Below are 25329 nucleotides of genomic sequence, written 5' to 3'. Positions count from 1 at the left end.
AGCTATAAGCAAACAAAAGGACAGAAACACAAATGCATACTCTGTGTTAATGGTTAATAATGCTTATGCTTTAGATGTTGCCCTAATTGCCCACTCTTTTAGATATTGTCCTCAATGGTTCCAAGGAGGGAAAGTTTCCTATGGAAAGGATCTTATGCAATTCAATACAGAGGACTGAAAAATGCATGCAAATTCTTGCACTTTAGGCAGCTAACCAGTTCATTTCCATAGCACAGGGATGGTACCACTTGGTGTGCGGTGTATCTAGAGGTATAAGTAGTCTCAGATGATATATAAATACTATACTATCACAGATATCATTTTTTTTTAAAATAAGATTTTATTTATTTATTTGTCAGAGACAGAGGGAGAGAGAGCGAGTGAGCACAGGCAGACAGAGAGGCAGGCAGAGGCAGAGGGAGAAGCAGGCTCCCTGCCGAGCAAGGAGCCCGATATGGGACTCGATCCCAGGACGTTGGGATCAGGACCTGAGCCCAAGGCAGCCGCTTAACCAACTGAGCCACCCAGGCGTCCCTCACAGATATCATTCTTATGAGACAAACACATGAGCAAACTTATGAATACCAGGGATTGTTTTCCTAATTTGGTAAGTAAAATCTGTAATTCACTGGCCTGTAAATCTGGAGGCTGCAGCCACATACACATTTTGCTTCTAACGATGCCGGGCTCAATCCCAGGACCCTGAGATCATGACCTGAGCTGAAGGCAGAGTACTAACCACTGAGCTACCCAGGTGCCCCAATTCAGGTTATTTTAATAGAAAGATGTATAATGGAGTACTTAAGATCTTGAGTTCATTGATGTTGGAAATAGATAGAACTGGGTTCAAATTTTGGTTTTGCAGATTATCATCTATATGTTTTTGGACAAATCAGTAAACTCTTAAATTTTTTTTTTCAAAGATTTTTTTATTTATTAATTTGACAGAGAGAAATCACAAGTAGATGGAGAGGCAGCCAGAGAGAGAGAGAGAGAGAGGGAAGCAGGCTCCCCGCCGAGCAGAGAGCCCGATGCGGGACTTGATCCCAGGACCCTGAGATCATGACCTGAGCCGAAGGCAGCGGCTTAACCCACTGAGCCACCCAGGCGCCCCAGTAAACTCTTAAATTTATCTGTCAAATGAGGATTATAGTTTCCATCTCTTAGGGTTGTTCCTTAGGATTAAAATAGAAAATGTATACAAAATGTGTGTCCGTCCTTGTCTTATTAAAAGTAGTCAATAAATTGTGGCAGTTATTTTTTGAATGTAAAGTACCAAGTTGATTGTCACAATTTATTGTTTCCCAATTGTTTTCTTCCAATCTATGGCTTCTCTTCATATATTATCTTAGTTAATATCTTTCAAAGAGCAGAAGTGCTTAATTTTGAGGAAGTCCATTTATCTGTTGTCATGTAAGGAATCATTAACTAGGGTTCCTGGGTGGCTCAGTCAGTTAAGCATCTGCCTTCAGCTGAGGTCATGATCCTGGAGTCCTGGGATCAAGTACCACATTCCACCTTGGGCTCCGTGCTCAGCAGGGAGTCTGCTTCTCCCTCTTCCCTTCACCCTCGTTGTGCTCTCCCGCACTCTCTTGCTCTCTCAAATAAATAAATAAAATCTTTAAAAAAATGAAATCTTTGACTAATCCAAGGTTATACAGATTTTATATAGATTTCTTTTTTTTCTAGAAGTTTTATATATAGATTGATTTTAGAGTGTTAAACTAAGCTCAAGTTGTTGCAAAAAGTCCTCGGTCTTTTTTTTTTTCAGATTTTATTTATTTGTTAGAGCACAAGCAGGGGAAGCAGTAGGCAGGGCAGGCAGAGGTGGCGGTTGGGGTAGAGATTACATTAAAAATTTCTTTAGAGACTGTAAGTTGCTTCCTCAAAAAATACTATCAAAAGTAATAACAAAATCAAAGCAAATACTTAAAAAAAGGAATTTAGCAATTTAAAATCTTGGCTTAGAAAGGATACTGTTTTGCAGTTTACTTTTCTGGTAATTTTTTTTTTTTTTTTTTTTTTAGTTTTGGTATTTGAGTAATTTTGGCTTCATAACGAGTTCAGAAGTATTCTTTTAAATTTTCTGTAGGAGTTTGTGTAGAATTGGCATTTCTTAATTTTTAAACATGGGAGTTTAAAGTTATATTTTTGTGATTGATTTATGCCTTAATTGAATAATTTCTATGTTAGTTACTAATTTGTTTTTGCTTGCTTGTTTTAATTACTAAAAAAGATGTCTTAATATCTCCCAAGTGGTCATGGAGTTATCTCTTTCTACTCTCTGTTATTTTTTTCTTTGTATATTTTAAGGCTATATTATAGGTGCCTTTATGTTATAGAATTGTTATGTCTTATGAGTTAGATGTTGTATCATTATGAACTATTCCTTTTTTTTTAAAAAAAAAGATTTTATTTATTTATTTGATAGAGAACACAAGTAGGCAGAGAGGCAGACAGAGAGAGAGAAGCAGGCTCTGCACTGAGCAGAGAGCCCGATGCGGGGCTCGATCCCAGGACCCTGGGATCATGACCTGGGCTGAAGGCAGAGGCTTTAACCCGCTGAGCCACCCAGGCACCCTTGAAATATTCCTTTTTTAAAAAATATTTATTTGCTAGCAAGAGCACACAGGCACATGCAAGCACATGAGTAGGGGGAGGGACAGTGGGAGTGGGAGAGAAGCAGATTCCATGCTGAGCAGGGAGCCTGACTCCAGGCTCAGTCTTACCACCCTGAGATCATGACCTGAGCCAAAATGAAGAGTCAGATGCTTAATTGACTGAGCCACCCTGGAGCTCATCCCACGTTTTTTTTTTTTAAGTAAACTGTACACCTAACATGGGGCTTGAACTCACAACCCTGAGATCAGGAGTCCCAGGAGATACCAACTAAGCCAGCCATGTGCCCTGGAATATTCCTTTCAAATAGTGCTTTTGCTCTTAATACTTACTTCTCCGATATTAATATAGCTGTACCAGCTTTATTTGGGTTAGGGTTTGCCTAGTGTATCTTTTCTTTCTTTTTACTTTCTACTTTTCTATTACTTTATGCTTTTAGATGTGTTGCTCATAAACAGCATACAGTTGCTTTTTTTTTTTTTAAGATTTTATTTATTCATTTGGCAGAGAAAGAGTACAAGCAGGGGGAGCAGCAGGTAGCGTGAGAGGGAGAAGCAGGAGCCCTGCTGAGCAGGGAACCCCATGCAGGACTGGATCCTAGGACTCTGGGATCATGACCTGAGCTAAAGACTGCCTCTTAACCAGCTGAGCCACCCAGGCATCCCTACGCAGTTGGTGTTCGATTACAGTATATTTATCTTATAACTGAAATATCCATCCATTTACACTTAAAGCAATTACTGATATATTTGAATTTAACTCGATCATCTTATTATATGCTTTATTTTTGTCCTGATCATTCTGGTTTTTTTTTTTTTCATCTCTCCTTTCTTGCCTTCTTTTGGATTGATTATTTTTTATTATTTCATTTTCAAGAATTAATTTAGAAGTGTGCTAGAACGTGCTCACACTGGCTCGGGAGAACAGCTTGTGCTGTCTTTTCCCAAATTAATGTTCAGTACCTCTTGTCGGTAGCTTGAAATCGGCCACCATGGGAGCATTTATACCATAAAGAGTAGCAAAGGCTGCAGATCAGGGCTTTTGTCCTACAGAGCACACCAGTGATCAGTACTTTCTCTTCCTGGGTAATGCTAAGGTCTTAGATTACCTTAACTCCCTTATTATTCTTCTCCATAGTTAGATGCTATTCTTGTCATGCATTTTAATTCTATAATAAATACTGTATATTTGCCATTTCCTGGAGTTCCTGTGGGATTGTTGCCATTACCAACTCGTTTTGACTGGTTCTCATTTTGTATTCTTGTCCTCTTCTATAGTTGGTTATCAAAGTTGTGTCTAACATTTTAATTTTTAAATTATGTAGGAATAATTCCAGACCTAAAATGATTTTATCTTTGCCCAGATTAGGTTTTCATTCTCATTTTGCCAAGTGCCTGAGGATGTCGGCAATCTGGGATCACCTTAAACTAATTTTAGGATTTAGGATTTTTCTGGGCCATTCAGATGACTCAAGGCTGGGAAGAATGTTCTTGAGAAGAATATTCATCTTCTAATTCACCCTTATTCCTAGTGTCCCATCCCAAAGCACGGATGTGATGGCTAATTTTGTTTGTCAACATAACTGAGCCCAGATATTTGGTCAAATATTATTCTCGGTGTTTCTGTGAGGGTGTTTTTGGATGAGATTGACATTTTATTTTATTTTATTTTATTTTATTTTTTTTAAAGATTTTTATTTATTTATTTGTCAGAGAGCGAGCGAGCGAGAGCGAGCACAGGCAGACAGAGTGGAAGGCAGAGTCAGAGGGAGAAGCAGGCTCCCTGCGGAGCAAGGAGCCCGATGTGGGACTCGATCCCAGGACGCTGGGATCATGACCTGAGCCGAAGGCAGCTGCTTAACCAACTGAGCCACCCAGGCGTCCCGAGATTGACATTTTAGATTGGCAGGCTGAATAAAGCAGATTGCCCTCCATAATGTGGGTGAACTATCATCCAAGAGTAGCATCTATTTACCACTCAATAAAACAAGATGCTGACCACTCCCAAGTAAGAAAGAATTCCTTCCTCGTGATAGCCTTTGAACTGCAACATTGGCTCTTTCTGGTTGTCAGGCAGTTCTGGCCTTCAGCCTTGAACAGGAATATCAACTGTGCAGATTTTTTGCTTGCTAGCCTCCATAATCATATAAGGCAATTCCTTTTTTTTTTTTTTAAGATTTTACTTATTTATTTACACAGAGAGAAATCATAAGTAGGCAGAGAGGCAGGCAGAGAGAGAGAGGGGGAAGCAGGCTCCCCGCTGAGCAGAGAGCCCAATGCAGGGCTCAATTCCAGAACCCTGGGATCATGACCTAAGCCAAAGGCAGAGGCTTAACCCACTGAGCCACCCAGGTACCCCAAGACAATTCCTTTTATTAAGTGTTTTTATATCTGTGTATCTACTGATGTAACTGTAGATCTGTCTGTATCTGTTTGCTATTGTTTTTGTTTTCCTGGGGATCCCTGACTACTACAACAGATGTTTACCAGGACCCTTATTTTTTGAGGACCCTGAACTCCATCTTTTGTCTCCATAGTATGATAGACTTTTAAGAAGTACTGCTCAGGTTCTTAGCCAGCTCGTCTGGAATCAACCAATAGTCTGTGGGGTAAAGCAGTCCTAAAATGCAAGTCTCACTTTCTGATGTTCTCTGCTCTCTTGGATATTGACCTGCTATTTTCTATCTGATTAGCTCTCTCTTATCTCTTATCTCTCTTATCTTTGTATATTTTTTCCATCTTTCTAGTTATGGCTAGTGGGAGAGTTGTCTGTCACCCCAGTCCTCCATTACCAGAATCATTTGGTAAGTAATTATTTTAAAAAATTGCTCTATTTGTCTATTTTATTTTGCTAAATTCTACTGCATTAATTATATATCTTTAACACATTAGCACACTGTTTATTTGGTTTGCAGTACATTTGTTGCCATCTAGTATAGTGTATATCATTGCATACTGCTGGCAAATGTAATGACTATGGAGTTTGTTAAGTGTCAAATAATTAGGTAGTGATACATGTAAGCATATAAAATGTTTATATTACATGGAAATGTTTGGAGAATTGTTTTATAGGTGTTTAAGAGGGTTTTAGTGATGTTTAGAGAAACTGGTTAGAATTTTTGGGCAGGCACTGAATGCATTCTTATTTCATATTTTTCATATTTCATAATATGAATTTCATATTCATCATATTTCATAAACTCCTTTGATCTTAGACTCATTTTCATGAATGGATTAACTTGAGATGACTATAGTTCTAATTGTAATATATAGTGTACCTTTGTTTTTATGTTCATCTTTCTCAGACATATGTGTGGGCTTCTTCTTTTGTGACAGTCCCATATGAAACTGTTGACAAAAAGTTGAATAACTCTACACAATAATTCTACCTGGAGGGAACCTAATCAACACGAAGAATGTCTCTCTAGGAACAAATGTAAAGTGATAGAAAATTGCAAGTCTGATGAATATTTTTATTAGAGCACTGAATGTCATGGCTGGTTTGCTTATAAGCATGACCGTTCTTGTTCGGTTCCTGCCTCTGGGTCTGAACTTCAAATGGTGATGAACTCAAGCCTTGCCTCCTTCTGCACGTGCTCCCTAAGTGATCTCTTGCAGGCTCTCAGTTTCAACCACTGTGCATAGGTTGACCCTCAGATGTCTCTCTTTGTTCCTGACCTCTGAGAGTTCTCACTGCCCACTGTGTTCCTTCATCTGGTATCTGTCAGCTCCCATATCATTCATTCATTCATTCATTCTTCCTTTTTAAAGATTTATTCATTTATTAGAGAGAGAGAAAGAGGAGACCACAAGCAGGGGTAGGGGCAGAGAGAAGAGAGACCACAAGAAGAGGGGCAGAGAGAGAGAGAGAGAATCTCCAGTAAACTCTCTGTTGAGCATGGATCCTCACATGGGGCTCAATCTCATGGCCCTGAGATCATGTCTTGAGCCAAACAAAGAGTTGAGTACTTAACTCACTGAGCCACCCAGGTGCCCCTTTTTGTTGAACTATTTGTAAGTCACCGACATCGTGACTCTTCAGCCCTAAATACTTCAGTATGTATCCTAAAGAACAAGGGTCTTCACTGAGGGACCTGGGTGGTGCAGTCAGTTAAGCATCTGCCTTCAACTCAGGTCATGATCTCAGGGTCCTGAGGTTGAGTCGGATTCCCTACTCAGCGGGGAGCCTACCTCTCCCTCTCCTGCTCTTGTGCTCTCTGTCAAATAAATAAATAAAATCTCTAAAGAATAAAAACCAAAAGAATAAAGACCTTCATTTACATAATAATAACACAATGATCCCATTCAGGACATTTAAGTTAATTCAGTATTACTATTTACTACCAAAATAATTAGCATAAGTTAATTATGAAACTTGATTATATAATACATAAGTTTGTTGTAGGTTCATATTCAAATTTCATCAATAACGTTCTTTCTATCAATTTCTTTTTTTTTTTAAAGATTTAAAAATTGGGGTGCCTGGGTGGCTCAGTGGGTTAAAGCCTCTGCATTCAGCTTGGGTCATGATCTCAGGATCCTGGGATTGAGCCCCACATTGGGCTCTCTGCTCAGCAGGGAGCCTGCTTCCCCCTCTCTCTCTGCCTGTCTCTCTGCCTACTTGTGAGCTCTGTCAAATAAATAAATAAAATCTTTAAAAATACCCAAAGATTTCAGAAAATTTTTACGTTATCTCTACACACCCAACATGGGGCTCGAACCCACCACCCTGAGGTTAAGAGTCATACACTCTACTCACCGAGCCAGCCAGGCACCCCTCAATTTCTTTATCTTGATCCCAGAGCCAATTCAAGATCATTTGCTGAATTTAATTGTCATGTTTCTATGGTCTAGTATATGAAATAGATCCTTAGCCATTTTTTTTCTTTGCTTTTCACAACATTGACAAGCTTAAAGAGTCTACACCATTATTTCAAGGAATGTTCTTTAGTTGGGGTGGACACTATCTTACTCAAATGTCAAATTAACATCACAAACAGAGGCACAAATTGACATCATGTGTCTTCTGGTGTGATGCAGTGGGTGGAACACAACTTCGCTTATGTTGTTTTCCCTGCTGCAAACGCATAATCTGAATTGAATCATGACAAACCCCCCTTGCCCTCCACATTACTCCATAACAAGGCAACAAGGTCTCCCACGCTCCATCGCCTTCGTCTCTCACCATGTCCTCTGTGTGACAGACACTCTCACAATCCACACATCATCACCTTTACCCTCTTGGCTGCACTACTTTTGTTCAGGTGGCTCTTAGGGAAGCCAGGCCCTTCCCTAACCCTGGGAATGAGCCACAGATATTCCTTGCCTTATGTGGCAACCCCATTGCCACTTGCCGCTGAGTGGTTTAGGGATGGGTGTGTGACCCATTTTTGCCTACCGGGACTCAAGAAGTCTCCTAGGGAGGTTTTGGGAATAAATATGCTTCCTGATGAAAAGGATGGTAAGGAAGTCTTTTTTTTTTTTCCTTTCTTAAACATGATTGTGGGAAGATAGGATGGCTAGAGCTGTGGCAACTGTCTTGATAGACCCAAGAGAACAACAGTGTGGAGAGGTGGAGATCTAGGTTGCTCACACTGCACTGATTCCAAAACTGTCTGTGACTGCAGGGGTTGGCGTGTAAGATCAGTGAGTGTGTCTGTTGCTTGTGCCACTGTTGCTCACATGCTGTTCCCTGCCACCACGCACGCTCTAGCTGGTCCTCCCCACTCCCTCCACTTTGAGGGAGAGCAACTCCTCTCATACTTAGGCTTCAACAAAGGCATGATTTCTTCTAGAACACCTTCCTTTAGCTTCCACACTAGGCTGAGTGCTTCTCCTGTACCTATTCCTACAGCAGCCTTCCTGATTGTTAAACCTAATGCTCATAATACTCTCTTCCCCTTGGTCTAAATGCCTGGCCACTATTTTGCTACCTATATTTAAAAGTTGGATTAAAAAAAAATGTATGTAGAGGAAAGTTTTATGGAATCAATGCTCCAGAGCTGCAGGGTATGTTTTTTTGTTAGTCTAAACCAGGGTTCAGGAAGTAGAGGGAAGAACAGTCCCTTATAATAGCCAACAGGTTTCCTTCCAGTCTTGTGACTTGACTGTAACTCAGGGTTTGCCCTTTCACAACAGATCTTCAGCCCCAGTTCCTGATAAGCTTACAGGTGGATGGGTCAGGGGGTCTTTGTGATGATTTTGTGATTTCTGGAAGTTCCAAAGGTGTGTTCCTTGGGAAGGCCCCGACTTGCTGGCTTCTGTATAGGGCCCCAGGATTGGTTCTCGTGTGGAAGGAGGAGGAAGATAATTGGTATTTTTTAATATCCCTGGGATTTGTTTTAATCAGATGTAGTACGGCTTGCAGATACGGAAATGGTTGTCATGAGAGAAGTTTTTACACTCACAGACCCAACCCTAGAACAACCCTAGAACCCTAGAAACAGGAGGCATAGCATGTCCTGTCATTCAGTGCCATGTGAGGAGGTGCCAGTATAGACTGGGAGGCAGAAGGAGCAAGGGAAAAACATGCACGCAAGTCTTCATTGTGGTTTCTGGGGGAAGGAATGGGTGAGGCAAGGTGAGCGGGCTTAGGATTGGCTAGTTTGAATAATTGCTGGAGCATAGGGGCTGTCCCCAGTTGTCTCGTATCTGGCCCTGGGATGATTAAGGCAGAGGAATAATGCCTCCTAGAATATAAGAGCAAAATAGAGGAGGTGATTTGGAGTATGGGCTCTGGATTGGTTAGTCTGTATGAAGCTATTTGCTATCTGTAAGAATTGCCTAGCCTTGGGAGAGACAGTGTCTCTTCAGTCAGGGAGGCCCCAGACGGCAGAGTATCAAGAATATAGAAGAAAAGGGGTGCCTGGCTGGCTCAGTGGGTTAAGCCTCTGCCTTCGGCTCAGGTCATGATCTCAGGGTCCTGGGATCAAGCCTCGAGTCGGGCTCTCTGCTCAGCAGGGAGCCTGCTTCCCTCCCTCTCTCTGCCTGACTCTCTGCCTACTTGTGATCTCTGTCAAATAAATAAATAAAATCTTTTAAAAAAATACAGAAAAAAAGAAAAACAATTAATATAATCAGCGATACAAAATTTAGCAGCCTTGAGAGCTAGCCCAAAATGTTTAGCAAAACCATTTAAATAGTCTTTGCTCCATTTATTCTGCAGAACCTGATTTTGGTCTTCATGGATACTAATTGATCTATTATTTTGTGAGGACATAGAGTATATCCTTTTAGACCTTCAAGCCATTCTGAAATTACACGTCCTTAGGCAAAAACAGCATATGTGGCTAAAAGAAATCCATTTTCTTATAAATACTGGATCAGAAACCTTTTCTTGTTCCACCCAATGAAGAAGAATTTCTAGCCCTGCCTTTAACTGGTGTAAGGCAAGTCACTAAGCCCATCTACATCTGCTCCCCCAACAACTCCTCCAGCAACGTGAGGAGCTGCTCTGAAATTCTCCGCATGTGGGGAGACCACAGGTAGACTATCCACCAGACAATGACGGTGACGTCTTAAAACTTTATGGAATTCCCCTTGCATTTCTCCAGTAAGAGGCTTGTTGCTCTCAGCTGCTAGGCTGCCAGGCCGGGCCAAGTCTCCTTTGGGAGATTAAGTGTTAAGTCCTACAGAATGCTAGAAGAAACTTGGCAAGTGCCTAAGTGTTGTGCATAATAGGCTCTGTGCCAGGTTATCTTGTTTAAACTTCACATTCCTGAGATGCAGATACTGTTATTATTCCTCATTTAACAGTTGAGAAAACAGGAGGTGAGATAGGTTAAGTTGCCCACAGTCCCACTGCTGAGAAAGTGGAACCCATATTTGTCTGACTTCAAAGTATATGAATTAGACTTATTTTATTTAATTACAGAGGTGAAGAGTAGATCAAAATGAGGGCAAAATACAGGGAGACATATTCTGGTTCCATTTCATTTTGAACCACAACTGTCAGTCAAAACTGCAATGGGCTGCCTTTTTTTCACTGGAAGGATTCAGGTCCAAGCTGGATTACCATTTTTTCAGGGATGTAATGGAAGGGAATCTCCCAATTGGCTGAGAGTTGGACTAGATACTCTCTTGATTATCCCTTTGCACTCTAAAATTCCAGTTATGTGTAATTCTATGTGTGATTTGGTGTCTCCCAGGAAATTCACACAAAGCAATTAGAGACCCCACCACCAGAGGGCAGTGTCTTCACAGTTGATCCATTTGTACAGAAGGAACCAAGCGGTTCCCACTGGAGCAGTTCAGGGAGGGCCGGGTGTAGAACCATCACAGGGGTGAAATGGGCCAGTGTGAAGAGAGAGAGGGGGAGTCACCAACGGAATGTTAATATCCCTTCCTTTACCAAGTGGACAATGATTTCTGTCTGCCAGGGCGTCAGAGAGAGTCAGAGTACTTAAAGTCAAAGGGAAGACACTGTTTCCAGGGAGTTGGTGAGAGGTGCCATCTGAGGGCCGTGCAGTGGCAGGGAGCCCTCATGGTTCTCTCCACTCCAGTCCTGCATCCAAAGACTAGGGAAGTGAGGGGAGAAACAGGGTCCGGATGTTAAAGGTGACAACAGAAACCCTCTCACATCTGGGAAGTTTGAAGGACCCAGAAATATTCAGCCTTGGAGAAGAGAGATCTTGGAGAGACATGAGAACTCTCTCCCATTGAGGTCCTTCTGCAGGGTCCTAGGTATCAAAACCAGGGTTAAAAACTAGACGCCGCTAGGGGGCATGTCTCAGCTTGATTTAAGGAAAAGTTAAATTTTGATTTAAGGAAAACTTGCCTGTGTCTGAACATTTTGGGAGATGCCGAGGTAGAGCATGTGGGGGCCTTGTGGGTCTTTGGCCTGGATGGATCCTTTAACATCCATTCAGGGATTCTGTAGTTTTCTCAGCTTTATGAAACTTGGTTAGTCTTCATATCTCTGACCCACCTTTTCAAAATTTGCAGTGAATCTCACCAAGATGGCATAGTTCTCATGGTTTCCAATAGAAGTAAGACTGTGAACTAGGTTATAGGGATAAAACAGAATTCTGACATATTGTAAAAATTGCCTTTGGATTTGGGAGGCCTTAGAAAAATAGTATTTCTTCACTTACAAACAATCTCCAGTCCATTTTCTATGTTTATTTTATTTACGCTGCATTGGGACAGGGCATTAAAATCGTCCACATGAGGAATTACTTCTAGAAAACAGCCAGGGCACACAGACATTACATATTCTGTCTTTGACATGAACATGTAGGATCTCAACTAAAACAGACCCACTGTTACTGTTATCCAAGTGCTTACACAGCTTAGGCGGTCTCAGAGAAGCCACATTAATTTTAGTTCCTCTAATGGCTGTATTTACACCCTCAAACCCTTTTCCCCCACAGCTATCTTTATTCTGTAGCACTTGTCTCTTTCTGGCTTGCACTTTCTCTTGCATAGTAAACATTCTCAGGATATCCAGTTTTTCTATTTTCATGTTTTTCCACTTAATGGTCTGCTGTTGAGATCTGTGTCACCCTGGAAGAAAAAAAGAGAGAGGGTGAGAAAAACCTTGTAGATCAGAGCTGGGAGTTCTGACATCTTCGCTTCCTTCTTGCTAGAGAAACAATGTCCTCTGGATGCCTGGGCGGCTGCTGCTGCACAGGCTTCCTTCCTCATAATGGACACCATTATTGGGTCATAACTGGTCCATTCTGTATGAGTTTGTGAAGGTTTAGAGACACCTTTGGGCCTGGACTTCATACAGGTCATCGAGAGGGCTGGAGTACGGTCCCTTTGGATACAGTACTCACCACGGGCCTGCCTGCCGCATCTCATGAGGGGCCCACAGGCTTGTTTTTCCATTGTGATATGTCTTCCCAAGAAAGAAAAGCTACTGCTCATCACATCCCACACATGGATTTAAAAACTTACCAAGATTTCCTTAGGGAAATTATGGAATACTTGTACCCCGTGAGGCCCTTCCCAACCTCATGCATGCTTTGTCTCTCACCACTTCCAGCACCGTCCCCTCCTCCTGAGCACCTCTGTCCTAGTCATGCTGTTCCCTTGTATGGATCTGACCTCTGCACTTTGGCATATGTTGGGTCTTCTATCTGGAATTCCTTTCTTTATCTGGTGAGGGATTAATTTTACTTACTCTTGTAAATTTCCATTAAAAATGTATTCATTCATTTTACTTAATATAAGAAACAAATGCTTTTATAAAATACTTTGATCATGTATTTGGATGTCATGGCTGTATCAATTGCTGTAAAAATGTCTATAAACTTCCTCTCCATTTCTGTACTTTTGTTATCTTGGGCAGGTAACAGACAGACCACTCATTGAGTGGCACTGCCTTAGACTTTTCTTAGACTTTTTTTTTTTTTTTTTAAGATTTTTTACTTATTTGTTTGACAGAGAGAGAAGGAACAGAAGCAGGGAGAATGGGAGGGGGAGAAACAGGTCTCCCGCCGAGCAGGGAGCCCAATGTGGGCCTTGATCCCAGGCAAATACTGAGTTTGGTCAGTATATGTGGGACTGAATTTAAAGCCACTTTGGAAAATTAAACTCTTGTGGGGTCTTGGCTGAGTGTTGACTCATGTACTAATTTGCTTAAGACATCTCATGGCTATTGATGATGTGTCTAGCCTTGTGACCAACAAGGGGAAATGGGATAAAAAAAAAAAAGCCTCGTCACACTTGGGTGCTGTTGGCAGGATGGTTGGCCTTGTGGTTTGGAGACAGAGCCATTGAATCAAGACCAGCCCCCAGGAATATACAGTCACCAAGCCAGGGCAGAGGATCTGTTTCCTAACAGATCTAATCCTTTCCAGGGTTAGATAGCTAATCCCGGAGGCTGAGACTTAGCAGGTGGAAGGACTGAAGTACCTCCTGAGTCTGCGTGGCACAGGAAGCCTCCTGGGTAGCCCCCGCCAAGGTGAGAGTTCAACAGATGGGACCCCTTGCAGGGTTTTGCCCCAAGAGGAGATGGCTATACATTAATGGTATATTCATCCAAAGGCAAGCCTTTGGTTTCCTTAACTTCTTGACTTCTAACCATTATTTAAGAATTAGAGAATTAAGAAAAAGAGTATCTCCTATTTTTTGTTTCCTCCCTAAGCAAATGGTAAGAAAAGGCTCAGCTTGAATTCTAAGGTCAGTGGGGTTATCACTTTGGACTAAAACGCAAACTGACCCAGTACTGAAAGAGAGCTGTGAGTGGGGAACCTTACCCTCACAGGGGCTGATCTGTCCGGATGTTTGAGCACAAGGCCAGAAAAGAATGCCCATAATCCATAGAGTTTGGACCATTGTACACTGAGACTTCAGCTCCATCTCCTCCCAACCTAAACCAAATCCTTGATTTTGAGTGTTCTGTTTAATCCTAAACAGAGGGCAGCCTTATTCACCTCCATAGTAATCAAAATAGAAGACAGTTTGCCTTTCCATAGCACAGGGCTTGTATGACCATGAGCAAGTCACTAAACTTCTCTGAGCTCATCTTCCTCATCTGGCAAATGGAGATATTTATGTATCTCTTTACCATAGGATAAATAAGATAGTGAGAAACATTACCGTGTGCCTAGTTCTGGTAAAAGTAGGAGAAACTTCTGTTCCCTGGCTCTGTGTTTCTGTAAGGAGAGATTTCTGCTATAGTGTTGGTTCTAACACGCCTGATCACACATCTGGTCACCATAGGGCTGGTTAAACCACAGATGCTGGGCCCATCTCCCAATAACGTCTGATTCAGTAAGTCTGGCGTGAAGTGTAAGAATTTGCATGTCTAGTAATTTTCCAGGTAATGCTGATATTGCTGCTGGTCAAAAAGACCACGTTTTTATGGAACCACTGCTCTGGAATAATGTTCTTCGCCACTTTCCTCATCTTTCCCTTGCCCCACTCATGGGAAGGGGAGTGATTTATCCTGTGTTTGGAAGCAGCAACCAGGAAGGAGGAGATGCCCCCCCCATCTGGTCTCTCCTTTTGGATCTGCTTGTAGGTTTGATGAGTTCTGGTCATCCCTCCCCTCGGAGTAGGGGCTGCTCCTTATGGAGCAGGGCTGTGGTGGTTCAGTTCTGCAGGTGCCTTAAATTCTGGGGTGAAATACAAGGATGACCAGGTTGGATACCCATTAAATTCTTAATCTAGAATTATAATAAGACTAGCATTTTGACTTTTATATGTTTGTTTCCTATTTTTTTTCTCAGTTGCTTCTGAATGAAAGAAAATAAAGAAAGGACTATTTTACATTGTCCTCTATGCGACAGTGCTCAGAAATAGTAGCAGCAACTAATTATTATTATTATTATTATTAATGTAAGAAGTCTAAATTCAACCAGTATTGATGAAATCTTAGGAATAATGATACTGTGGAGATGTGAAAGACGGGAAATACACATTGGCTGTAAGCTTGGAAATGTCCTTACAGTTGTCCAGTGGAAACAAACATTAGCACCTGTCTGCCAGGCCTGATGTCAAGTGGCATCAGACATGGAAACTGCCTTCTAAGAGCTTCCATCCAGATGGGGAAGCATCATGACCTCTGGACCCTGTGTTACAGGTGGACAGCACCATGCCCGAGGGCTTCGAGAATGCAGAGGGAGTGTTGCCGCTGAAGAGACGGGAAAGCTTTGGAACTCCCACTGCATGAGATCAGGGCACACAGGAAGCATCGAAGTCAGAAGGAGCAAAGTAGGGTCAGGGAAGGGAACTTTGGAGCATGGGCATTGCGAGTGGAGTCCATACCTACTGGCTGTGGGCTAGGAGGTGGAGACCCTCATTCCTCGGAAAGGGTTTTGGAGGAGCCGGTCTTGGACACTTGGATGATCTCCACAGACGTGATGCCTTTGCCGGCCACGCGGTGTCTGGTGCGCAGCTTGTTCAGGGCGGTCTCTGCCATGCCAGCCCGCTCCTCAGCGTCATCCAGCTCGTGCACCGTCTTCCGGTAGCGAGCCAAGGTCTGGTTGGCCTGCTCCTCCTGCGACAAAGGCACGGCGGAAAACCGTGTAAACCTGGCTGCTTCTGCTTAAATGTGCATCGTTATCAGTTCTACACAGACGCATGAGAGTCCAGCCGTCCAGTGCTTTTAGCTGATTCTTTTTTGTCCTTGACACCCTTATTTCCAAGTAAAATGTACTCTGTTGCTGCTTCTGTCATTTGTGGCTTTAGATGTCAGCGAGTGGTGCCCCACTATGAAAGATGCGGATTTAGCGCAGTCCCTGGCCGCCAGCACTCACCTCCCATCCCGTCATCTCCCCAAGAGAGTCATAGTGCTGCTTTGGTTAGAACCATATTAACTGTCAGCCTGGTCTTTATCGAGCCTTTTGGGAAAGGCGTTGGTTGTGTGGGTGGCTGATGGATTCAGTGCGGTAGCCCCAGAATTGGCAGTGAGCAAAGGCAGGGTCAAATATCTATGTTGGGGTGGGGGTAGAGGCGTGGTTGCTGCCAATAGGTGGACCTGTGGTTTGGGGTTGAGACTCGAAGTCATCCTTTGCTAACCATTTAACTTCGATTTTAACATTTACTAACATCACATAAATATCCCACTCTGGGCTGTTTCCTCATCTGTGAAATAGATTAAGAGTATCAGTCTTCCCGTCTTGTATTGGGAGGATCAAATAAGGAAAGGGTCTTGTATGTAACAATAGGAGCAGGAAAGAGAAGTTATCCTGGCAGAGACCACAAGGGGCAGTAGAAGCAGGACAAAGGCCGCCAAGACCTTCCCGGTTTTAGAGCACAGCTTGCTGTGGGTACCTCAGTTAGCACGGGTGTTCTTAGGGGATCTTTTCATTTTCTACATGTTCTTATCTCCAGTGTGTGGTGTCAGTCTGCTTCCAACAGAATAGTGAGAATGAAGCGCCATGGACATAAAGCTCTCAGGGGTCATCTTTTGGCTAGTAGCTGATTCCTTCCCTGTGGCTAATTCTAACCAAGTCTTGAGACCTGGGCTGAGAAGGGACGGCGTATGAAGGACGCGCAGTGGGCACCTACCGCTTCTTCGATCTGCCGCTTGTAGACCTTCAGTTTGTTCTGCAGCTTCTCCACCAGCTCCTGCATGCGCTGGTTGGTCTTGTGGTCCTCCTCGGTCTGGAAGACGAGCTCTTTGAGGCGGCGCTCATTCTTCCGCAGCGTCTTGACCGTCTCCACGTGCTGTTTCTGCTCACCGTCCAGCTCTGTCTCCAGTTCCTTGATCTGGGGGAGAAGAGAGGAACATGGCTGAGGGAATGCAGGCTTTTGGACTTGGGAGCTCAGTGGCCTTGGGTGGGGGTGTCACGGCTGCCATGTCCACTTCCTCCTCGGAGAAGAGCAGGCAAGCCCTGGCCAGGAGGGTCAGGTGGCTTTTGCCTTTCACACACTTGCTGTGGTTGTCATATGGGTCCCTTTCCTTGACCCTCAAGTTTTCTCCTCTGGGAAGTCAGGGAGGCCGAGGCCGGACAAGGTGACCGACCTCCTGGCCCCTCTAGCTCTGACACCCCACGGGTGAAGACTGAGGCTTGTTTTAAGAAAGTAATAAAGGGGGGAACAATGTTGGAAATAGACTGGGCAGGTGAAGCACATTCTGGGGGAAAGGCTTCAGGGGGAGAAGGGGGAAAGGAGACCTAAATAAATTACAGCTTTTGTCTCAACTTCTTTTTCCTTCCCAGCATCTGAGTAACCCAATTCCTCATCAAGCTCTGGGCATGATGGTTTTGGGAAAAGGCCCCTGCCCAGCCACAGCTCCCCTTTCTCTCTTCTGGCTCAGCTCAGGGGTGGCCTCACCCTGGCTTCCAGTTTCATGATCGTGCGCTTCCCTCCTTTCAGGGCCAGCTGCTCAGCCTCCTCCATCTTGGCCTGCAAGTCTTTGATGGTGATCTCGTAGTTCTTCTTGATTTTCTCCAGGTGCATGCAGTGGTCCTGCTCTTGCCGGAGTTCTTCTGCCATGCGGGCTGCCTGTGGGACAGGAGAAGAGTGGGGAGCTGGAACCGGGTTCCTGTGCAGTCTCAGTTCCTCTGAGAGATGCGCGACCTTGTCCGCTGGTCTCTGGAAGACCGAGTGGTGGACAAGGAGACCCTTGTTTGATGTGCTGCTGGGTTTTGGTAGGGGGGTACCCCATGCTCCTGGGTCCCTCTGAGTGAAAGGGGAAGAGGCAGGCTCATGCACTCGCAGCCAGGCCTCCTAGTCCATAGACTCCACCGGCCTGGGGATCTCCAGGCCCTCCTTGCTGTCTCTTCCATGAGGCACAGAGCACAGAGGGAGGGAAGAGCAAGATCGGGAAGAGGAAGATGAAGGTCTGCATCCGGCCCCTGTGTGGCCTTCAGCAAGTCCTTTTACCCTCTCATGCTCGCGTTCATTCATTCCACAAGTATTCATAGAAAATCTGCATACCGGGTATGGGTGTGTGCTTTCCGGACATAGTGCCAAATAAGACCAGCAATATCCTGCGCTCCTGGCATTTCAAACAAGTGCAGGGAACCAGGCGATGAGGTCTGTATTCCCGCATCTTTAAAGTGGGGGTCCATGGTTTCTGCCTCTCAAAGCTGTGTGAGTCCCCAAAGGGACACTGGGGCAAAACCACTGGCAGCATGTCCTGCTGAATCTGCCCCTGAGCCCCCTGACACGAGACCCATCTTCCTTTCACTAACACTCTCCTCAAGGCTGGTCTAACACTCCTCCTTGCCAGAAGGCCTGCCCAGAAAACCCCACTTTCAGTAGCTTCTTTGACCCAAGCCCTAGGCCTCAACTGCTGATCTCTCCATGGTCATGTGTGACTTGTAATTATTCCTTACTTTCATCTGTTTGGGCTTTCAGAAAAGCCTCCAGACTCCTCAGAGCAAGGACCACAGTCCTACTGGCAGGTCCCTATGCGTAGTGACCCTTGAGGGGTGGGGTGTGGTACCCAGGCCTTTTCCACCAGTACCAGGCAGTGTGCACACTTACGTCAGTCATGGCTTTCTTGGCCCTCTCGTCAGCCGAGCGGAACTCACTGATGAGCTCCTCGTGCTCATTGGAGATGCGCTGGACATCTGACTCCAACTTGCGCTTCACCACCAGGAGGCTTTGGTTCTGGAGGGGAAAATGAAGACATTGCTGTGAGCCAGAAGTCTGCGCAGCCTTCCCGTGTCCAGGAAAGAAAAACAGCCCTCTCCCAGACACATTTGCCAGCCCCTTCCAACAAGAAATGGCCCTGGGCTTTCTGCTTGGGGTAGGTCTCTGCCTGCATTTTTCTCTGGGTTTTAGAGCAGAACTTATGTCACAGGGAGTCCAAGAATAATGTCATTTAGGCCTGGGGTAGGTGGCAGCTCTAGAACAATCCTGAACTCAGAGCTGGGAAAACCCAGGTTTAAACCCAGGTACTTCCACCTACGTGGATAAATTCTTTACCTCTAGGCTTTGGTCTTATCTCTAAAATAGGGTTATAATTCCTATAGGTCCCATGCACATTTTTTTCTTTTGGTGAATTCACATAAGATGCTTAGTAAGAATTAAGCTGTGCTGCTAAAGTTTTGCACTATCAGCCATACTGGTGTTACCACCAGCAGGAGATAAGGGTCCCCACTGTTGACCATGGGTCATGGTTTTTCATCTGAAAAGTGAATGTCAGACTTTGGAATATTCTAGATCCCTTCCAGTTCCGAAGTTCTGTCCTCAGCTACACTAGAGATAATGGTGATCCTTGAAATTGGCTAAGTCATCAGAATCTCCTGAGGAGTTTGAATTTAAAAGTTTAGATTTCTGAGGTCCCACCAGAGAACCACTGGATCACAATCTCCAGGGGAGAGTCTAGGAATCTTGGAAAGCTCTGAGCAACAGTGAGCCTGCACACACTGGAAATGGTTAAGATGTACATTTTACATTAGGGGCTTCTTGCCATAACAAGTCAAGTCTCCGCAGGTGAGTTCTGAGGATTTCCCAAGTGGGGACACTATCCTCCTCTGTTCTGAAGGGAGCCCACAGGATCTGGGCACCATCCTGGCTTGTCCCAGTGCCCCAAGTGTGGGTCTGCCTAGCACCCCCCAGAAAGCCAGCATCCTACCTGGATGTTGACCTCGTTGTGCCGCTCCGTGATCTCTACCACCTCCTGCTCCAGCAGCTTGCGGGAGCGCTCGCTGCCCTCCAGGCTGGAGCGCACTTCCTCCAGCTCGGTCTGCAGCAGGCTCAGGCGCCGCTCCTGCAGGTTGTACTGCTCCCGCAGCTCCTCGTGCTGCCGAGCGTCCTCGTCCATCTGCATCTGCAGGTCCTGGGGGGCAAGAGGACCTGGACTGAACCCACCTGTTGGGCCCTGGCACCGCCTGGGGCTGGCCAGGCCTTAGGGTGCGGGGATCTTCATGGACCAGGCTCAGCAGGGAGCCGGGGCGGTGGGGTGCAGGGCTGGGGAGGTGGAGGCCACAGAGGAAGAGAGTGCAAGGTGTAGACCTGCCCTTGGGGAGTTTACCGTCTGGTTGAGGCCTAGCTGGCCAGGGCCCAGGCATCCAGAGGATTTGTCCAGTGGGCGGTTAGCATGAAGCCAAGCCTTCATTACCCCTGCGGGCTAATCCACATCTCCCCTCTCCTTGTCCTACTATTTCTCTAGAGTGACTATCATTTTTTTGGATACGAGTTTTATTTATTTATTTATTGCCTATCTGCAGGGATGTCTGTTTGTTGTGTCCATTCTTGTATTTCCTAGACCTAATACAGTGCCTAGACCAGGCGGGTCTCTAATAACCATGTGTTGAATGCGTAGATCCAGCTACAGAGGCTTGAAAGACAAGCCTGATGATGGAGAGGGTTAAAGGAAGACTTCAACTCTATTTATGTTTATTACTTAAAGAGAATGGTGGTTAATAGTGTATTATGTTCTTCATTTTTCTGTGCCTAAATTCACTTTTAATAACCAAAAAATGACTTTAAAAACTAAGACAAGCCAAACTCTCTCTTTTCCTATCTTCTTCCCTCTTTGCAGTGGTCCAGGATATGGACTTTTGTGGCTGGGGCCTCTCATGTATGCAGTCCCCAGGTCTCCTGTTCCCTGGACTGTCAGCCTCCCCTCGTTGTCACTTCCGTGCCTCTGTCCCAGCTGCAGACATGCACAGTCAGCTTCCTGGAAGCCTGTAGACTTGGGAATGGCTAACTTTGTGATTAGTTCTTCCTCCTCCCAGATTGCTACCTTGATTTGCTGTTGCAGCCTCTTCAGTGTCTTTACAAGTTCGCTGTTGTTCTTGTTGGCGTGGTCTAGCTGGATTTCCATCTCATTCAGGTCCGTCTCCATCTTCTTCTTAAGCCGAAGCGCCTCTGCCCGGCCCTTGGCCTCTGCCTCCAGGCTGGCCTGCAATGACTCAATTGCACGCTGGTGGTTCTTCCTGAAAGTCCAAACAGAGAAGGCTTTGGCATGCTGGGCCCACTGGTCAGGATGTGCTAACCCTTGCTAAAGAGGTCTGAGAGCTTCAACATGGATATGGCCACCATATTTGAAATTAGACTGTATCTCCCCTTAAACATGTAAGTGGGGGAGCATTGTGGTTTGGGAAACAAAGGTTAATGTTTACCACCTATCTTTTGGGATCTCAAATCATTTAACATGAGAAACAGCCTTGCAAGGAAACTGAGGCTCCACGATGACAAAAAACATGCGAGAGATTTAGCACGTCATGGAGTCAGGATTGAAACCCAAATGCTAGCCTGTTTTTTAAATGACAAAATGTGAGCCTTGGCCGTACGAGTCAGTTTTAGTCTCTCTTTAAAACAGCAGTCATCGCTTGATTGTGTTTACTATATTTAATTTACTGTAATCAATGTAATGAACATTTTCACAAAGCCCTCATATAACCTGTACTAATCTCCTTCCACAGAGGGGGACCAGAGGAGGTAATTCAGACGTCCAAGAAACAGTTGTTTCATTGAGGGAAACAAATGGGTAGCATGTAAAGATCCTGTGTCCTGCCCCACATTGTGTTCACCTCTGCTCCACCGGGAACACCTTCCACGTGCTTGCACGTTACTGGATTTGCAGTACTTTGAGATGTATTCAATTTCTAAACATGGGAGGAGGTATAACATTCTCAGAAGGGAATAAAATTTTGATTCACTTTGACTTAAAAAGTAAATTCAAGAAAAACTATATAAAACAGGTTGAAAAAAAATTAAAGAAGATCTATATAAATGGAAGGACATTCATGTTCGTGGATCAGAAGACTTCATGTTGTCTAGGTGGGATTCACTGCAATCCCTACCAGAATCCCAGCTAACTTCTTTGCAGAAGTTGCCAGGCTGATCCTAAAATTTATATAGAAATGTAAGGGACACAGAATAACCAAACAATCTTGGAAAAGAAGAACAAATTAGAGGACTCACTCTTCCCAATTTCAAAGCTTACTATCAGGCTGCAGTAATCACAACATTGTGGGGGGGGCCTGGGTAGCAATGTTGGGCATTGTACTCTTGGTTTCATCTTAGGTCATGGTCTCAGGGCTGTGAGATTGAGCACTTTGTTGGCCTCTGTGCTTGGCGTGGAATCTGCTTGAGATTCCCTCTCCCTCTCCCTTGGCCCCTCCTGCTTGTGCTCTCTCTCTCAAATAAATAAATCTTAAAAAAAAAAAAAAAAAAGACGACTTTGTGGTCCTGGCATAAGGGCGGACCTATAGATCAACGGAGTAGAATTGGGAATCCAGAAATAAACCCTAGTCAATTCATTCTGAACAAGGTTGCTAAGACCATTCAGTAGGGAGAGAAAAGTCTTTTCAGAAAGTGATTCTGGGACGACTGGATAGCCACATGCAAAAGAATGAAGTCAGACCCCGTACTTCACACCTTCTATGAAATTTAACTCAAAATAGATCAAAGACCTAAATGTAAGAGCTGAAACTATAAAACTCTTAACTAATCTGGGAAACACAGACAGAAATTTTTGTGACTAGATTAGGCAATGGGTTTTTAGATATGATACCTAAAATACAAAGCTACCAAAGAAAAGAAAAACAGATATATTGAACTTCATCAAAATTATAAACATTTGGGCTTCAGAGGGTATCATTAAGAAAGTGACAAGGAGGGGTGCCTGGATGGCTCAGTCAGTTAAGTGTCCAAGTCTTGATTTTGGCTCAGGTCATGATCTCAGGGTCCTGGGATGGAGTCCTGCACTAGGCTCCCTGTTCAGCAGGGAGTCTGCTTGAGATTCTCTCCCTCTCCCTCTCCCCAAGCTCAAGCACATACATATACTCTCTCTCTCTCTCTCTGGAAGAAATAAATCTTTAAATAAAATTAAGAAAGTTAAAAGGCAACCCACGGAATGGGAGAAAATAGTTACAAATTATATATCTGATAAAGGAAGAGTCTAGTATTCAGAATATATAGAGAACACTTATAACTCAACAATAAAAAGACAACCTGGTTTTTAAAATGGGCCAAGGACTAGAATAGACATTTCTCCAAACAGGATATAGAAGTGACGGATAAGCACATGAAAGATGCTCAGCATCGTTAGCTATAATGGAAACACAATTCCAAACCATGGTGAGATACTACCTCACATCCACTGGGATGACGGTGATAAAGAAGATAATGATAAATGTTGAAGAAGATCTAGAGAAACTGCGGTCCTTAACACTGGGAATGTAAAATGATGCACCTGCTTTGGAAAATAACCTGACAGTTCTGCAAAAAGTTAAACATAGGGGCGCCTGGGTGGCTCAGTGGGTTAAAGCCTCTGCCTTCAGCTCAGGTCTATGATCCCGGGGTCCTGGGATCGAGCCCCGCATCAGGCGCTCTGCTCAGCAGGGAGCCTGCTTCCTCCTCCCTCTCTGCCTGCCTCTCTGCCTACTTGTGATCTCTGTCTGTCAAATAAAAAACTTTTTTAATAAAAAAAAAAAGGAATGAAATACTTCCTGACACATGCCCCAACATGGATGAAGTTGAAAACATTCTGTTGAAAAAAGCCAGTCAAAAAGAATCACATACTGTATGATTCCACTTATATGGAATGTCCAGAATAGGCAAGTCCAAAGAAAGTCGTTGGCTAGATTAGTTGTTGCTTCAGGCTGGAAGTGGGGGTGGTAGGGAGTTATGGGGACATGACTGCGAAGGGATATGGGTTTATCTTGGGTTTATCTAAACTTGTAGTGATAATTGCACAACTTAAAACCATTCAATTTGGGGCCCCTGGGTGGCCCAGTGGGTTAAGCCTCTGCCTTTGGCTCAGATCATGATTTCGGGGTCCCGGGATCAAGCCCCACATTGGGCTCTCTGCTCAGCAGGGAGCATGCTTCCTCCCACCCCCGACTGCCTCTCTGCCTACTTGTGATCTCTCTCTCTCTCTGTCAGATAAATAAATAAAATCTTTTTTTAAAAAACTCCATTCAATTTTTTCCTTGCCATGGGCACACTGTATGTAAATTATATCTCAAATGTGTTGTAAACTCTCTCTTACACATGCATGTGCACGCACACATGCACACACCACATAGTGGCATAGCTAGGTATTTAGGGTGGGGGTCTCATTTAGCCTGATGGCTGCAGAATCATGAGGCCTCTCTCCCCAGTGGCTCCCTATGTCCTGCAGGAGTGATTGTGGGGGATGTTGTAAACTCAGGAAGCCACAGTGCGGAGAGATTTCAGACAGGCAGTTCAGGAAGGGTGCCAATGTGGACAGTTGCAAGTGTGTTGATCTTTTCAGAATCACAACAAATCATATTTCTGTAAACCAGAACCTAGTGCTGAGTCTAAAAATTTCTTAGAACCTCAAGCAGCACTAGAGGACACCGGATTGAAAAGGAATTTCCAAATCCAGCACTCCTTGGCACCCGAAGAGATCAATTTTTTTCCATGATGTGGTGGATGTTCTCTGAGGGTTCATGAATGTTAACAGTAACATAGCTGTGTGGCTTCACAGGTTACAATGTATTTCATATCTACCGTCTCATTTAATCTTCCCCACACCCCAGAGCTGGGATGAGGAAGCCATCATCATTCACATCTGTTAGATGGGACAGTTGCACTTATCTCACAGGGGTTTTTTCCTAATTTTTTTATTGTTGGAAAATGCTCATTTCATGAAATTTCCTATGTTAACCATTTTTAGGTGCACTGTCCAGTGGTATTAAATATATAATGCTATGCCACCATTGCCAACATCCATCTCCAGAACTCGTTCCATCTTTTAAACTTCAAATCATGTCCCCGTTAAACACTAACTCCCCATTCTTCTTTCCCCCAGCAACTACTGTTCCACTTTCTCTCTTTTTTTTTTTTTATTAAAAGATTTTATTTATTTATTTGACAGAGAACACAAGTAGGCAGAGAGAGAGAGGTGGGGGGAAGCAGGAGCCCTGCTGAACAGAGAGCCTGATGCGGGGCTTGATCCCAGGACCCTGAGATCATGACTTGAGCCAAAGGCAGAGGCTAAACCCACTGAGCCACCCAGGCGCCCCTTGCTTTCTGTTTCTATGACCATGACTGCTCTAAGTACTTCCTGTAAGTGGAATCATACAGTATCTGTCTTTCCTGACTGTTTTTTTTCACTTAGTATAATGTCCTCGTGGTTCATCTATATTATAGCAGGTGTCAGAATTTCCTCCATTTTTAAGGCTGAATAAAATTCCATTGTATGGGGGCACCTGGGTGGCTCAGTCAGTTGGGCGTCCAACTCTTAATTTAGGGTCAGGTCATGATCTTGGGGTTTGGAGATGGAGAACTGCGTTGAGCCCTGCACTGGGCTCCATGTTCAGCAAAGAGTCTTGTTTCTCTCCCTCTGCTGCCCCTCCCCTCAACTCATGCATGTGCATGTGCT

At 44.2% G+C, this 25329-nt stretch overlaps 2 protein-coding genes across 2 annotated transcripts in view; one reads left to right on the top strand and one right to left on the bottom strand.

Moving 5' to 3' along the window:
- The window catches only part of KPNA7 (karyopherin subunit alpha 7), a 118372-nt gene that overhangs the window by 2295 nt on the left and 90748 nt on the right, over positions 1 to 25329 (top strand). The window contains exon 2 of the mRNA XM_032328487.1: positions 5366 to 5422. Within this exon, the coding sequence (XP_032184378.1) occupies positions 5366 to 5422 (57 nt within the window). The remainder of the gene's footprint in view (positions 1 to 5365; positions 5423 to 25329) is intronic.
- Positions 11740 to 25329, bottom strand: part of LOC116581322 (myosin-16) — a 59915-nt gene continuing 46325 nt past the window's right edge. The window contains exons 37-43 of the mRNA XM_032328465.1: positions 20716 to 20908; positions 19603 to 19806; positions 18507 to 18632; positions 17349 to 17519; positions 16581 to 16781; positions 15336 to 15567; positions 11740 to 12122 (exon numbers count right to left, since the gene is read on the bottom strand). Coding sequence (XP_032184356.1) covers positions 15367 to 15567; positions 16581 to 16781; positions 17349 to 17519; positions 18507 to 18632; positions 19603 to 19806; positions 20716 to 20908 — 1096 coding nt within the window. The 3' untranslated portion in view covers positions 11740 to 12122; positions 15336 to 15366. The remainder of the gene's footprint in view (positions 12123 to 15335; positions 15568 to 16580; positions 16782 to 17348; positions 17520 to 18506; positions 18633 to 19602; positions 19807 to 20715; positions 20909 to 25329) is intronic.

The sequence above is a fragment of the Mustela erminea genome, chromosome 20 (genome assembly GCF_009829155.1).
Source record: "Mustela erminea isolate mMusErm1 chromosome 20, mMusErm1.Pri, whole genome shotgun sequence".
NCBI lineage: Eukaryota > Metazoa > Chordata > Mammalia > Carnivora > Mustelidae > Mustela > Mustela erminea.
The sequence above is the reverse complement of the archived record's forward strand: the minus strand, read 5'-3'. Positions and strand labels throughout refer to the sequence as shown.